General features: G+C 46.4%; 1 protein-coding gene across 3 annotated transcripts in view; it reads left to right on the top strand.

Annotated features, from left to right (window-relative positions):
* The window catches only part of ABTB3 (ankyrin repeat and BTB domain containing 3), a 181,783-nt gene that overhangs the window by 115,538 nt on the left and 49,169 nt on the right, over positions 1–17,076 (top strand). For all 3 annotated transcript variants that reach the window (XM_074825816.1, XM_074825817.1, XM_074825815.1), the window contains exons 3-4: positions 4,427–4,631; positions 16,362–16,514. In XM_074825816.1, coding sequence (XP_074681917.1) covers positions 4,427–4,631; positions 16,362–16,514 — 358 coding nt within the window. The remainder of the gene's footprint in view (positions 1–4,426; positions 4,632–16,361; positions 16,515–17,076) is intronic.

The raw sequence follows: 17,076 nt of genomic DNA, 5'->3' as shown, positions 1-17,076 counted from the left end.
ACATCTTTGGCTTGAAGTTGGTGAAGCTGTTCCTTAAATATTCAGTATTGCCTTAAACCAGGCCTGTGTCACAACATGTGCATTACATAATATTTTCAATCCTTAAATCAAATGTATGTGGACCTTGCATTCAGAAACGGTGATGAACTGACAGCAGCAGTGATGGGCAAGTCCTGCTTCAGTTGTGGAAGGGATGAAATGTTGACCGCTACAGAGGCGGCTCCCTGCACACTGCAGTGTGGTGATGGATTCGCAGGTCTTTTGCTAGCCAGCACGCAAGGCATGGCGTGTCTCCTCTGGGCTGGCAAGCTCTAGCATGGAGCCTCATTGCTGGAGCTCTTCCCCATCCTGACCCAGGGCTGCAAGGCCTAGGGCTTGATGCTGCCTTTGCTGCCCTCTAGGAGCCTGCCCTCCAGTTCTGGCTTCCCAGCTTCGGCAACAAAAATATCCTCAAATATCCCCCCACCTTGCTGTTGTGGTGGGTTTTTTTGGGTTTTTTTTTGGGGGGGTGGGGGGGATGTTTGTTTTTTGGGGGGTTTTTTGTGTGTCTACGCTGCACAACATGATGTCTTTCTCTCCCTGGCTTTGCCAGCAGAGCAGTTTGTGCGTCGTCTGGCTTGGCTTACTTGCATAAATTGTGGAAGTGTTTATTTGGTTTAAATTAAAAACAAAATAAAATTGGCAAGGTCTTTTGTCAGGCAGATTGGCTCCCCAGTCTGTTCCTCAGATGGGTTGCAGGTGGTGGTACAGGGGTGAGAATGAGCGCAGGGGACTGCGAGGCAGGGATCCCCGCCGAGCCCCTTGGGTTATGACGCCAAAGCCCTCAGGAGCCACATCCCTGGAGTTGCAAGATCGACTCAACTGCTGGGATTTTCATTTTTTATGTTTTTTTGGAAATGATGCACCCAAGAATTTATTGGCCTTCCAGGTGCACTCAGTTGATATCTGAGACATGTTTTCAGGGCCAAAAAAGCTTTAGAAGAACCAGCAATGGTGTGAGCAGGTAACCTCCCCTTGCAGAGCTGAACATGGCTCTGAAGAGCAGAGATGGCTAACACAAAGTGATGAAGGGGGCTTCCTTCTCTATGCTTGGCCACAAATTCAAGGTTGCCCTTGGTGTTCAGATATACTGTGGCTTTTACAGCTGGCAAGGGGAGCAAATACACGTTGGGTTTCCCAGATGAGACTTGAGTTGGCTGACTGCTGGAGATCAGACCAGTGAGTCCCACCGTGGAGCTGGTTTCACGTCCATGGGCTTTGGAGTGCCTTGGACAGGATCACAGAGAATTTCAATTCTTGTTATATTTTTTGGAAGAAAATGGAGAAGCAAAAGTATATTTAGCAAGAGAGAATAGAAGCAGCAAAACGTGGTAGGAATTGAAACAACACACGTGCATCTTGAACCAGATGTTACACTGTGCTACGTTTTACAGAGTATGCATATGTCCTGCCATATAGTGTGTGCGTGTGCCTGCCAGCTACCTCGTCTTGTCTTGGCACTGCTCCTGGTGCACAGATATGCTAAGGCACAGTCTCTGCCCTGAAGAATTTGCACCATAACTGGATGTGGCTGGAGGAGGAAAAGATCGCCAGGGCATGCAGTGGTTTTTCTGAGGTTACACTATGGAATAAAATAGAAAGCAGCAGTTCCCATCCTGCCTCCAGTGCTCTGCCTGTTGGGTACCAGGATCATAATGCAGCTTTTTGTGCTTACTTACCGTCTCCTGTGAAGCTCAATGCTTTATATAGGTATTGATTATTTAAGCCTTGAGTTGTCTCTGATAGAGGAATGTTAAAATAATTGTTAATATAGAAATTATTTGAAATGTAACCAGAGATAATATAGCAAAGGCAAAAGCAAGATCTAAGCCAATCAGGTTTTGGTATCATGTAATTAAATGAGGGTTAAACATAAAAAGTATTAATTCAGCTTTAATAGTATGAATTGGTTTGGCTTCCTTAAGAAGCAGCTGAGGAAATACAGAATAAAAGGGTGAACTCCTGGTCATATTGAAACAACGGGAGCCTTACCGTTGATTTCAGCGAGGCTCGAGTTCCTCCAGCCTTGCATCAGCAGCGATGCTGAGCTGCCCGCCCTGCCGACGTCATTCTTGCTGCCACTTTCCCTCCTTACTCACCATGCAGCTTCCTCCAGTGCTGGATGTGTCATCGAAGTCGCATCGCCCCAGCGCTCAGGGAGGAATGGGGATGAAGTAATGCTGCTGCCTGAATCTGGGCCTAAATTGCATCCTGATTTTTATTCATCGATTGGTACAGAAGTCAGAGGCGTTCTCTGGTGCCTGCTGTCTCAATCCACTGAAATAAGACTAGTCATGTGCTTAACTTTAACCACATGCTTTAGTGCTGTAGTGGCTTGAGTCTGAAAAGGCTGAATTCAGTGCAACTTCTTTTTCTCTGCTTTTACTATTATTGTTAAACCTGAATGTTGCAGCCAGCACTTCTTCACAATTTTTTTTGCCTTTTGGAGGAAAAAAGAGGAAGTTCCTTTTGCTATGAGCAATGCTGCTCCCAGTTAAATGGGCCTGTGCAAGGCTTGGCAGTGCATGTTTGCTGTGCCAGAGTGGGCTGAGTGAAGGGAGTCCCAAACTTTGCTGCTGCTGTGGCTGCCTGCAGATAATTTTCTGCAGGAGTGGGGAATCATCTCAGAGGCACATGTGTTTCTGCTGCGGCCCTGGTCCTGCAGGCTTTCCTCATGCACAGCTTCTCTCGGAAATTATGAGCATGCAGGGCTGCAAGATTGGTCCTGTCATGACAATTTCCTGGCAGAAAGAAAAGACAGAAACTATTTTTAAATGAAAGCTTTGAATCAGAGGAATATTGCAGAGTGCAGCAAAAAATTGTGTCAAAACCCTGAAATCATAGACTCGGCAGTTTTCTCATGCCAGCGGTTTTCTTCTCTTCATGGTTTTAAGGCTGTGTTTTTGGAGGACTGGTCTGAGCATTTTTCAGCAAGATGTTTCTATGCTCCCTGGTGCACATTATCACAGCAGCATCATCATTTTCTGTGCGAGTCAGGCTGGAGAGAGGTGATATGTTCACAGGGGTGGGACTTTGCAAAAAAACCTGTAGCTGTACCTTGCACACAGTCAAAATGGTTCTCCTTTAAGTTTGCCTAGGAGTTCATTATTCAGCCTTCCCCCCACCCCCTCCCCAGATTTGGTTTTATGTTCCTACCTCGGTGTACATTTTCAACTTTTCCTTCCAAGTTTCAGTGCTCAGTGGAGGCTTGGGAAAAGCGAATAACAGAAAGCGTGTGACTTCTTCTTAACACTGGAAAATCATGTCCTCTTTTCCCCATCATTCGCTTTTGTATAGCTTAAGAATGACCCAAAGGGCTCTTGCTCAGATTTTCATTTAAAACAAACCATCTGATTTGATCAGAGATCATTATTTCCCCCCAAAGCACTCTCAGAGTGATTTGAACATGTGAAAACAGGCAGTTTATAACCACAATTGTTTCCCTGCCTTTGATAGAGTGGTCACTAGTCAACAAATGTAAAATACACTGCCTCGGAGGGAGATACTTTAGTTAATTAGTTACAATCAGTACAGTGCTCAGAGACTGTGCTGCTTGCCTGTATATTTGCCTGTTAATCTCGCTTGCTGGCTTTGCTGATCATGGTCCATATATTGTGGCTGGTTTCTCATACCTGCCGTGTGAGGAAGTGCCCAGAACCATGTTGGCGCAGGAAGGATGACGAGCATCTTTCTCTTGGGCCATTTTCTATGCTCTGGCAATCTGAGGTGCTGGGTGAGCCTGCTTTGCAGGTTTTGCTCTTCTGCTGGCATGAAGTTTTCCAGGCCCAGCCTGAGCTTACAAATCGTAATTTCAGTTGCACATTTCTGATACTGTCTTTTCGCAATTTTTTCTCCTTTTTTCTTTATCTGTGTGTCCCTTCACATGCTCCTGCAGCACTCTGTGTGTTTTTTGACTGCCTCCTTCGTTGTTGCACTTCCCTGCCACTTTCTACCCAGGAGCATGCGGCTTTTGGTGCCACTCTGCATTGTCCCCAGTGGTCATTTTTGGGACTGTGGCGTTTTGACAGCCTCCAAGTTCTGCCTTGTAGGTAGCTGTGACCCCAGCCCTGGTGTACTGGCTCTTCTGGTGATGCTGAGATGGGCCAGCCTGATGCTGCTGACACACTGTATCTGCAGAAACCCATCTACCCCAGGCCTTCAGGGGCTTGTCTGCACACTAGGTGTGTCATACCACGCTGTGTAAACCACCAGGTGAAGTCTGACCTGGTAATGAGCAGTACACAGGATCCTGTTCTATCCTTTACTGTTTGCATATGTGAGGTTAAATGGAAGGGAAAACCAACCTGGCACACCTTTTGGTTTGAAAACTTTGGGGAGAGGCAGCAGAAAAGCCTGTCATTCACCCAGCTTTTGATTTTTTTTCCAGGCGACCTGGTGTCTCGAGCGATGCACCACCTCCAGCCCCTCAATGCCAAGCAGCATGGGAATGGGACGCCAATGCACCAGAAGCAGGGATCACTCTACTGGGAGCCAGAGGCTCTGTACACCCTCTGCTACTTCATGCACTGTCCACAGATGGAGTGGGAAAACCCCAACGTGGAGCCGTCAAAAGTCACGCTGCAGACCGAGAGGTAAGAGCCACTGCACGGTGCTTAATGTCGTCCCGAAGACGTTGCATTAATAAATCAGCCTGGCTGGCTAATTGCTAATTACAGCTTACGCATGAGAGGCTGTGGAGCAGTCTGGTTTGGTTTAGGATCACCTCTTTGAAATCCGTTTCTCTCGCCGAAGCGCTGCGTGGCTGACCCATTATATATCAAAAGTGACACCCAGTGGCTACATACAGCAAATTGGTTCCAGATGTGTACTCGGGAGAGATTTCCTTTTCCTTTCGTTGTTGCTCAGCTATTCTGTGTTTTGGAAAAGAAAATGAGAACTTCTATTTCTGGCCTAGCAGGTTCGGGTTTAAATGTGTTTTTTCTGTGTGTTAATAGGGCTCGACAGCTGTGATTGGGGAAGTGGAAAATGAATAGAGTAGTGTGTAGGAAGGAGAGGTCGTTAAAGCTGCTGGGCTCCAGCCGTGCTGAGTACCTGAGTGCAGGAGTAACCTTGGGGTTGCCCCAGCTGGGGACGTGGCAGGCTCCGGCGGTGCTGCTGTTGTCCCCGCTCCGGGGATGGCCAGGGCAGGGGAGGCACGCCTGAGGCCCCGTCCCGACTCAGGGTCTGCCGTAAGGTGAGAAGGAGACAGCACTGAAGCCAGCGATGGGGTTACCAAATGCTGGCAGCCAGGGTGCCCAGCGCAGGGCAGCTCTGCACCTGGGCACTGCAGAAAGCAACTGGAGCAGCTCGCTGGCCAAGAAAATGGAGCCATCTCCAGTGAAAGCCCAGCAAACCCTCTGGTAACACAAACCTCCACTTGTGTGCTGAGACATGCTGCGCTATTTCCCTGCCATGCTCCTCACCAGCCCTAAAGCAGGCTTCCTCAGTACGGAGACAAGAGGAGTGGAAAGTGATGGGTATCTGTTTTTAGGATGGGTATCGTGGTGATGTACATGCAAGATGCTTTTTCAAGCTGGGCTCCACATTTACATCCCAATGTATATTGCGCTGTATGTGTGAGCCAAACTCTGATCTGCACGTGTGCCCTGAGAGCCGCTCTTATGGGGCTTGGTTATTGTTTCAGTATGAGGCCTGTATCTCAGAAAAGCAGCATTTGAGAACTTCATCGTATGTGTAATTGTAAATGGTATATAATATGGTATCTTCATTTAAATACTTTTATATTGATTCACAGAAGAGCATACAAGATGAAACTCTGGCATTAATGGTGTTACTGGGAATTCTGCCATTTGCCTTTGGATAGCGTTTTGTTTCTTTTCAAGTTTGGGTCACTCCGTGAGCATGTTTGTTGCTTTTTGCTGTATTGTTTCAAAAGTATGGAAAAAACAGGAGGGAAATGACAAGAATCTAGAATTTTCTTGGTTTTGTAAATTATTTTTAATTTCATGATTTGTCATCCAGCCTTGTTATTGCGGAAGGCCTAACTTGTGTCCAAGAGTTGTTAGTAAGCCAAAAAAATAACCAAAATTAGAAAATACCCTCACCTGATCTGTAGTCCCCATCTGTGGGGGTAATGCCACTGGAACTAGTGGGAATATAAAGGTGAATAATGCTGAGGCTCTGGTTTTGTGAGATTGCTGTGGACTTCCCTATGGAAAGTGAAAAGGGCAGGAATATTTGAAAAATCACTTTTAGCATTTGCTTTAATAGGTTTTCCTTCCTCTGAGGATGCCTTGATGCATGTTCTCTTCGTTAGAGCACTTGAAACACTGATTATTTAAAGCAATTGTTCTTCTTTGCTTTATTTTGAATACTCCATCTGGCAAGACATCTTCCTTTGGCAGGGCAGTTTAACAACTGTGGTGTGCGGTTAGGGCCAGAGCAAGTACTCAGTGTTATTGCCAAGAGCTTGTGGTCACTTTTGGAAGTTGCAAATACTCCTCCCGTTGCCTAATCAAACATGCGTTAGTACTTAGCACTGGAGTGGGAGTGATGGAGGGTTAAGCATGAGCCCAGATACTTGCATGGAGTTGTGCTCTGGAGCTTCATCAGCTGGACACAACCATCCTGTGCTGCCCGGAGAAGAGATCAGTGAAGCTCACTTCTCCTTAGTGCGCTGAGGAGCCTTCCTACCTATTTCCCATCTTTTTTTTTTAACATGCAAGCATGGTTTGTGGTCCATGACTTATTTCTGGTGGTTTCGGTTTCCATGATGGGTTTTTGTGTGTAGTGGGGGAGTGGGTTTGTTAAACATGACATTTTTATATGCAGAATATTTGCAAGCTTTGTGCCATATCTACATGCCGTATTCCCTCTCTTCTTCTCCAGCTGTGGCAATTGCTTTTGTGTTGGAAGAAGCCCAGAAGGAAGCAAGAAGGTCCAGGTGTCTTTCCCCATCCTTGGCCTCTCTGTGTCCCTGCTGGTGCAGAGAAGCCAGGACTGTGTAGATCTGGCTGTAGGCAGTATTTCCAAGAAATGGGAGTTGTCCTTGGCTCATGTGAAGCCAACTTGGCTACTGTCTTGGCCTTCCCCTCTCTGACCGTGCATGCCCAGGGTAGAGAGGGTTGCGGGATGCTGCCAGAGAGCTCCCCTGGAGCTTTCAGGGCTTTGTGGCCCCATGAGAGCTGCTCCTGTCCTTCCCACCCATCTCCAGCCCACCTGGATTTTGGCTGAGTTAGGGAGCTGAAAAGGCTCTGCATGTCCTTCTGTGGGGGCTGGATACAGGAGGGAAGCCGGTACGGTGGCCGTCCTGCCTGGCTTAGCACTTTCCAGCACAGAAAGCGGTACCTCCCTCAAAGTCTTGGGGGACGCATAAAATGGGATGTTTACCTTTGAAGAAATCCAGGGCTTCGTTTCTAGGAAGTGTTTCTCTGTGTTTGCTCTTCATGGAGGTAAAGAAATGAGAATGCAGTGAGTTTTTAATAGTGTTTGTATAAAATAAAAGGGAAAAATTATTATACAGCGAAGCTCTTGCTGGGGGCACTGCTTTTGTGGGAGGGGGAGGAGTTGGAAGGTGGCCAGGATTGCTCAGAAAACCTGGAAAAGATTCTCCACTTCCAAAATGCCAACAAACCCAACCGTAAGATGGATGTGTGACCCCCTCCCACCCCAAATTCATATTCTTTCAATCTGGTCACTTTGGAAGAAACCCTCTGATTTTTTGGCTGTGTTGTTGGCACAGACACAAGCCAGTCCTGCTGGGGTACCATGTAGATGGCTATTTTGGCAGGCATGGAGGTACAGGAGGGGGTTTAGACCTGTTTGTGGGTATATAGACAGCTATTTTGGCAGGCATGGGGGTACAGGGAGGGGGTGGAGTGGACCCCTTTGTGGGGTACCCCTTCCCTAATGCACCCAGCCAGGATGTGATGGAGACATTTGTCTTGTGCCGGGTGTTGCCTGCAAAAGCAGTGTTCCTCCAGCGCCTCCACCTGTGGGCGGCTGTGGATTATTTAGGTTTGTTCATTCTTTTGCTTTCCCGGGAATTAAAAAAAAAGAAATTGTAGATGAGGCCACTGTTACCAAAATGTCTTTCTTGCTTGCTGCTTCTGATTTAATAAAAGGATCTGTCCCATGGTTCTGTTTTGCTTTTCAGCCTCTATAACACTTCCAAAATTATTGCAAGTAATTTCTTAAGCACCGGAAAGCACAGAATCTGTAGTTGCAGATTTGTGTGATGGTTTTTTCCTTAAGTGGTTCCTTACCCACTTTTATCCACAGCTGTATTGACAAAGTCCTCATTACTTCCTAACTCTCCATGTTCCCCATTAACAACTCATTGAGAAGCGGCTGCTCAGCAGCTCAGCCGGGCCAGAACCAGCCATTAATTCTGCTCGCACGGCAGCAAAGTTCCTTCTCCAGCGTTTCCTCTGCCGCTCCGCCTTGGAGGAGCATTAACTCCCTGTACCACCCATCAGCCTTCAGCTTTTCCCCTCAGGTCTTAATTGAGTTGATGGATACGTGTCTGGTTTTAACCTTCTTTTCACTTTTCCTTTACTACTTTTCCCTGTATGTGGAGCAATCCCTTAGGAAATTCCCATGGGCTGTTGCTTGCTTTTTATTTTTCTGCCTGCCTTGCATGTATGCACACACACACACACAGATCTACATGTCGCCTGCACATGTACACATGTGCAAATTGTAGCCTGTAGTCATTTGTGATTAATGGGAAGGGTTTGGGTTATCATCTGAATTTTGTTTCATGCTTGGTATAGTTATTAGTGTACCTGGCTAATCAATATGACACAACGCTCTTAATGAGAGGAATATTCCACTGCTATAAAATAATCTGAACTCATCCAAAGCACCTTCATAACTGGTACAGCCATGTCTGTTGTACAGAATAATACCAGTAGAACAATTTCAGTAAGAAGATAACTAGGGAAATGTGTCCCTGATTTAAATCAGGTACAAACTCCATGGGTAGGGCAGTCTCTAGCAAGGGCCAGCAGAGAGAATGGTGGGGAATGCTGATGAAGAACAGGTAAAGTGCTAGCACTGGCAATGTGGAAGTCCTGCTATGAAACCTGAATGAACCTTGCAATGTGTATCTGAAGATAACATGCTTGATGTGCTAGTATGGCACGGCCCCGTATAACCCTATATATTTTTATCCACTGTTTAATTGAAAACTTCACATGATAAAACTATGGCCTCGTTGAACTCAAAAGTTAACACCAGGGTTGATTTGACTGAGAACCACTGAAAAGAAATCCCAAATCCATCCTCACATAAATCCTCTAGATTTGCATCCTAAATATCAAACTCCTCACTTTTTAAAAATCCTTCAGAAATGGTATTGGCAGCTGCCTGCAGCGTGTGAGATGGCACATTACAGGAAATAGTGCAGGCTGTATTTGTAGCTCTGCTGTCAGACAGTATACCCTTGTTGGGCTGGGGCTGTATCTAATTTATTAAGCTAGACTTATGCTGTCCATAGGATGGCTATAGTATTTTTTTAAAATAGAAAATATTGCGTGCTGCACTGCGAGAACAGTGCGTTACGTGGGCCGTTCTGCACCGCGCTCTCAACGCTGGCATCTCTGCAGGGATTTATGGCGCAGCCAGTTGTGTCAAACTGGATGTTAACACTGCCTGTGAAATATTTCCCCGTTGTGGTTGCTGGCCAAGCCATCACTTTGACTCAGTTGCGTATCAAGTTTCAGCCATTAATGTTTTTAACGCAGGAGAGGCAACAGGGACAGCGCATTCGAATGCTGGATGCGAGTTCAGAAACCATGACTGGCAGATGCCCTTGTGCAGACTCTGGAGCACTGATGTCTTGGTACACAAAAGCATAAGGGTAAACCCTCCCTCGGCCTAGGCAGGTCTCGCTGAGGCTTGTGTGACAGCAAAAAGAATTGATCCTTTGGCCTGAACAAAATGCAGAATTGGCTTTTTCAGAGGCTGGCTACTTGGGTCACCCTTAGTTGGGCTTCTGGGGTGGCAGAGGAGCAGCTTAAGCATGGGATAGCTGCATGGAGTAGCGTGGTGCATCAGTTGGCACCGCAGGGTCCCTGGGCAGGATTGGGGCTGGCAGCTTTCTGAAGGCATCAGAAAATATTTGCTCCTTCTGAAGAGAAATAGTTTATGGTGTAAATATAAAATAAGAGTTTTGCAGCCCAGAAACCCATCTGAAGTGTATGCTGCACGTTGGAAAGAACATGCTTTTCTATCCTCCAATAATGCTAAAAACGGACTAGCATTGCATATATGGTTTCAGCATGTGTTCTAAATGAAAACTGTCAGAACTGAGAATGCTTTTCTATTCATACATATGGATTTTGTTTAAAAACCACCCATGAAAACATAAACATAAAACCAAAAAATGAAAAGACCTTTTCAGAATGTTAAAGTTGCTGACTCACATCTGCAAGCAGAAGCATCTCCCTACCTTTGTCTAGATAGGCTTTTCCTTTCAAAAATACAGCTCATAAGCGCTGTTAACTCTAAAATTGCACAAGCAGTCAGTAAAGCAGCAGTGACCTGCATGTAGCACTTCAGCTGCTATTGCCACACAGGTTTACACCACTCCTTTGCTGGAGTGAGTGAAAAAACTAAACACCTACCACGACAGCATCCTCCGCAATAGTTAAAGGATCCTGCAAAGAAATCATCCAATAATTGAACAATACAAAAGGTGTTTTAAGTTAAAACAAGGTCAGGTCTATACAGGTGTGTACACTTCACAGCTGGTGAAACTGAGGGAGGGACAGCATGAGGCGGCTGTGGGAGTTCACATCTGAATAGTATTAGCCCTCAGGAATTTCTCTGTTCCCATCGTGATGTAGACCATCAAGACAGTCCTCTGTAGCAGTTGATTTAATATATGCAGTGAGCGTGTGCATGTGATGGGCCAAGGGCTCGGCATCTGAAGAAGAGCAATGTGAAGTGCCCCTGGAAATAGAGAGGCAGCTGTGCTGCACTTGAAACGACGATCTTTTCTTTGAGCACTGTGATTATTTGGAAAAATCTCTTGTGCATGTTTGATGAGCTCCTGGACCTGGAGCTCGCTGCAGGCTCTGCTGTGAACAAGGGGCTGGTGGCCTGTCCAGCGTTCGTGAGCCACGGCAGTAGAGGAGGACTGAGCCTGGGTGAGGAGCATGCAAAGGTGATGAGCGTGCCATTGGGAAAGTGGGTTAAGTCTGCACGCCAGAGAAGGTGACAGGCAAGAGTCCCTCGTTTGGGACTCCCATCACCTGGCAAAAATTATTAGGGAGTCACTGGCCAGAAGAGAGCTCGAGTCACCCCCATAGCGGGAACTGGGAGGAGAGAGCAAGATAGGACACCGCTTTCCTGGCAGGGGTGTCCCACCAAAAAGGTGAATTACTCTCTGCAAGGGAGAGGGAGCAACTGGGGAGGGGAAGAACTGCTTTACCTGCTGGGAAATCAAGAAGAAGAGTGCAGGTGTACATGGTGCCCCTGCTTTTGAAGGACTGGGCGGCAAGGTGGACTGTGTAGTCATGGTCGGTGGGCAGCAGGGAGTCAGCACCCTGCAAAGGTGGTTAGAAGCAGAGGAGAAACGGGGCCAGGTGTTACTGGGAGCTGGGATTTGTAGGAGTGCTGGCCCTATTCTTTTGCAACTCCAGCATCGCAGCAGGTGGTGTCCAGAAAGGAGCTTCATCGATCTCCTCACAGACCCACACAAAAATAATAAAGCATCCTAATGCATTTTACAGTGCACGTTTCTCAACGATTCCTCCTGTTTATATACAGGTATATTGCCACTGATGATGATGAGGATAATAATAATAATGGTGATGCTGCTGATGAAAAAGCGTGAGCTATTGCATATGCATGACAGGACTTTTAATATCTCTGCATGCCAGCAAGCCAAGAAGGGAAATGTTGGGCAGCGCAGAACTGCTGTGCCTATCTCAGGAGGAGTGTGGGTTTGGGGCAAAAAGCGACATGAGTGGAGTAGGTTATGCCTTACATTTAGGCCTTCTCCAATAACATTTGCTTTCCTGATGAGCTATTTTGTAATTCGAAGTGCTCCAGGGACACCAACCCCACAAAAAACGAGAGAGGTTTGGAGTCCGATCGGACATGGAGGGGTCACTGGCTCCGCTCTGGAGGGGAGGATGCGCAGGGAGAAGTGTGGGAGGGTGCTTGCGGGGAGCTGCCATGTCTGAGGGTGATGTGGAGAAGGATGTATGATATCTGGCATGGGAGAGGAGGGTGAGCAGGTCATCCTTCGTTGGGGGGTGCCGGGTGGGTATTGCCTGCGGTTGTCTTCAAGGCACAGGAGCTTGTAGGTCACTGAGCTGTCCTGAAATAGATGTGAGAGGGGTGCTGGGCAGCAAGAGGGAACAGGAGGGGATGCTGCGTGAAGGGAGGAACTGGGGATGTGAGGGTTTGTGGGGTGCTCATAATTCCCTTTTCTGTTCAAGCAGGGACCTGGGGAGGGCATGTTCCAAGAGGAGTCGGCTGTCCCCTCGCCGAGGAGCGGGGGGACAGTGCCCAGAAGAGTCCAACCCTTTGGGATCTGCTTTTTATTGGCCTTTTCCACCCCACCCACCCCACCCCTCAGCTCTTTTGCGTGGGATGGGGATTGCTCTGTGCAGAGACCTATCCCTGCATCCTGATCTGGCATGTTTTCCCCCTTAGATGACAGTTCAGGATAATACGAGCCTGTGCTGAAAATCTTTTTCTGGGGGGGACATTACTTAAGCTCGTGCTTAACTTTGACCCGCAGTGAATTAAAGAGGATGGGAGCATACATTTAAAGTTAAGCACGGGTACGGAGGTGGGCTGGAGGAGGTCAGAGCATTCACTGACCTGCACCCCAGTAAGGTGCTTCTGCAGCAGTCAGACTGCTCCTGACTTTCCTTCAGGCAGAGTCAAGCCCAGCATGTTCCTACCATGGTTAGGTTAATTTAATTAAGACACGCACTTCCAAAGCATATAGCTAGGTGACTTACCTGCTATGTATTTGCTCTGGAACACAAAAGTACTAAACTCTGTTGGTTCTTACCTGCTTTTGTACCAGAGATAAATCAATGTATACGCCAGTGATGTGATGCATTCACCTAATCCGTTTTCTTTTGGTGTCATTTGAAAAGCGAAATATTTCTTACTGATGTCACATTGTCTTAACCGTTGTCACACCCCTATAACTTTGTGTTCCTCTTTCTTCTTTGGCACACAAATGGTATTTAAAAAAAAAATCCCCTTCACGTGGTGCATACACTCTTGAAGGGTATTTTTAACCTCTTGCGCTCAGCCATATTTGGTTCTTTTCTCAAAATATAAATGGCCTGACATGCTCAGATATGCAGTGATGATTTTTTTTTTCCCTTGGAAAAAGTAATGTAATATATTGTGAGCAAACTTCACATCCTCATGTAGGGACTGAAATTGGCCTTTAGAGAAAATCCTCCAGCTTCCACAGAACACCGATTCTCTTCCCTTTTGGGATTTATTGCACCAAACAGCCACATTCATTTTTATTTCTTTGCTGAAGTTTGCAAGACCAGGAAAGAAAAAAAAAAAAATGCAATTTTATAGTGCAGTTATCACAGTTCCTGTAAATAATTTTATTTGGTCTGCTCCTTACTGTGGTGGGACAGATTTGTGCTGGTGAGTTTCTGACCTGCACAAGAGGAAGAGAAAGCGTGAACCCCCAAGTCCCCTGTTCAGCCAGAGCCCTCTGCTTTTCTGTTTGCCCAGCAGATGTTACAGGAATGCGCTGTACAAGCCAATCTAAATTCCTCTGATACAGACCTCCTTCACTCATGCAAACCATAACCTAGAATTGTTTCCCTTTAATTGTTTCCCTAACACCAAGTTTCGTGGGTAACTATATGCATGTTTACACTTCCAGCGTGATTTGCAGCTCCCTTTCCACTGTTTGCTCAGCAAGTGATGAAAACAACTCCCACCGATCACTCGTCCCTAGCTACTTAACACTGCGAGAGCAGGTCCCTTCTGCTCCGAGGACACATGTGAGAGGTGATCTGGGAAGCAGGTCACCTTACAGGAGCAGATACACCCCTGCTTCTCCCCTCTCCCTACTCTGACTGCTGCCACCATCGTGACAAATGAGCTGGGTTATGGGAATCGTTTCACAGGAGCTGTGGGAGATGTTCCGTCCTTATCTGCCTCCTTATGTGGCTGTGACAGGTCTGGGGAGAGCAAAAAGCCTTGGAAACAAATGCAGCCTGGTCTTGAGGCAATGCCGATGTGTTTGAATAGAATAATGATGAAAGTGGTAAGTCAGCCAAAGATGTCATATTTCAAAAGGAGGTTGTGCATTTAAGCGCCTGTGAGATTTGGGAACCCAGCGTCCTGTGGAAAGTTAGTGGCCTCAGGGCTTCTCTGTCCTTTGGCGCTTTTGAGATATCTCATCCCTCCTCAAGAATATTAATATCAGAGCTATGTAAAGTCAAGTCTTCAAAAGAGAAATAAATGGCATAAAGAGCTATAAATAGGGGAAGGATGTTCCTGAATCAACATCATCTTAAATAATTTTTCTCAGGGTAGATACTTTTGAGGTAGTGTTATATATTTAAAATGTAAAGTATTTGCCTACTGGGCACCTAATCCAGACCTTTTACCTTTTTTTCTAACCACCCCCCCTCCCCCATGAAAAGAGCCCACAGAAGGAAAGGCAAGTAAGGGAAAGCAATATTGAATGAAAAGCAGCAGGGGAAGGGAAGGGAGCAAAAGCAGAGGATGATGCTGCTCTGATAGGAGCATTTCCAGTATTAGAATGATATACTAATAAATGGAGGGAATATACAGTTAAAGAGGAGGGGAAAGGGACCCACATAGCAAATGAGACGGAAGAAGAAAGTTCAGAAGAGGAAGGTAAGAGAAGGTTAATTACAGAAAGTCCTTGAGGACAGTAGTCATTTACAAATTTCTTTTTTTTTTTTTTTTTGTTAATATTATAGCACTCTGTTAGCACCCCTTAGCCATGGTATTTACTTTACAGTGGGGATGAAACAGTCTCACTGTGTCTAAATAGTTTTCAGCAGTCCTGTCTAAACACAGGACTTTCAGCATAGTTTTCAAGTAGCTCTTGGACAGATTTATTAATTTTTAATGATTTTACATTAAAAATATACATATAAACTTTTTAGAATTTGTACATGCATATACATTTTTTAGAATTTTATAGTATATTATTATAAAGAGAGATTTCTTCTACCCTTCCTCATCCCTTCCCCACACAGACTTTGTCTCCTGTGTACAGCTGTGGAGGAGACACCCAGTTTGGACACCCCAGCTAGATCATGAAGCAGACACAAAAACCTGTTGAGGACAGGAGGGCAGATCCCACCTTGATCTAACAGGCAGCAACCTTCCAAGGTGTTCAGCTGAGGATATTTTATTATTTTTGTCTCCAGACTAGGACTTGAAGTTATGGTTCTCATTTAAGGTTCGTCATTTATCTCTTGGTTCCCAAATAATTTCTAGCGTAGATCGGGCAAACTGTATGCTTCATCTAAGGCTTGGGCAGCTCTTGCAAGGACATGGGGCCATCCAGGTCTTGTGGAATGAAGGAGCATGTCTCTGATCGTGTCCATACTTTGCTCAAGTCGGGGCTGTGGCCCAGGGTCCCACCATCCAGTTTGGGGGGCGGTTTTGTGTATTTTTGCTTAAGTGACAGAACAGATGGTACCCAAAGGTGTAGAGGTTTGGTACCACTAAAAGCAAAACGACGCGGTCTGGTGTCTGATGCTGCTTACAGATAACCTCCACAATACAGTGGGATCAGCTCCAAAGGTCCCTGCTTTCAGCGCTGAGCACAAGGTGCACACTGCATTGATAGGAGATGCTGGAGACTTCCTTGGGCATCACCTCTCCATCCCTGCCATCCCCTGGGTGGGGGCATCCCCTCTCTTTGCCCTGGTTCATTCTCCTGTCCCTATTGCAATGTGGTTGGGGAGCGTACCCAGCCTGGCACGTCAACCATAGCAGGATGTGGTCCTGTGCCAGGCTCCTGCCCTCTTTTCGGGATACACTGTGCAAAGGATGAGGGGGAGGCAGGGCTTGCCAGGCGGGTGCACTGACCTCACAGGAGCCCCAGAAATGAGCATGGCTCATAAATCTCACTCTTCAAATAACCCTGCTCCAGAGACAGGGTGAGACATCTTGATTCAGACCTGCTTGAAATTTGCTGAGCCAGTTTGCTCTCCCATGCTTTGATTTTGCTCTTTTCCTTCTCTCTCTCTGTATATATATTTTCACACATATATACACATGCACACACACATCCCCCTGCCCCCTCTCTCTGTATACCTGTTATTTTGATGCTAGTGTACTGTAGCATTCATGTCTGTGTGCTTTCCCAGGCCGTTCATTGTGCTGCCTCCCCTGATGGAGTGGATACGGGTTGCCGTGGCTCACGCGGGGCACCGTCGCAGTTTCTCGGTGGACAGCGATGACGTACGGCAGGCAGCGAGGCTCCTACTGCCGGGAGTTGACTGCGAACCTCGACAGTTAAAGTAAGTCCATAAAAAAAAATCGGTTGCTTTGTGCAAAATGTGTCTCTCTTTCCTAGTGACAGTGAGCGAGCAGGCAGGCAGAGGGCTCTGTTATTGCCTTGAGAGGTGCATGGATGCTCGGGCTCGTCGCTGTGTGCGTTGCAAAATCGGCTCCTGGTATTTGCTCACATCCGTGGATAAGCTGGTTGCATGGTAATGGGTGCCTGACTATCTCACAGCTGGATCAAGCCCGAAATTTGCTCATCAGAGCTCATATGGTGGTGTTTTTTTCTCTTACTGTTAGGTTCTGCTTGCTAATGAGGGGCTGAAATCTTCTGCTAATTGTCTGCTTCACGTTGCTTTGCTATAAAATACCGAAATGTAATTGACAGGGCTGCAGATATTTTTCACTGCTTTGTTTTCAGCATTAATGCTTAAAGGGCACATTTAAACTTATAGGTAAGACTACCTCTTGCAGTAAAATTGTGTTTTTCATGCTAATGTCAGTGCAAATTAGTTATAAATGTCAGCCTAGATAATTTGACTTTTTCATGTATCAGATGTGACCTTTTGGTTTTCTAAT

Source organism: Strix aluco, chromosome 5, assembly GCF_031877795.1.
Source record: "Strix aluco isolate bStrAlu1 chromosome 5, bStrAlu1.hap1, whole genome shotgun sequence".
In the NCBI taxonomy this organism is placed as follows: Eukaryota; Metazoa; Chordata; class Aves; order Strigiformes; family Strigidae; genus Strix; species Strix aluco.
This window is presented reverse-complemented; position numbering and strand designations above follow the sequence as displayed.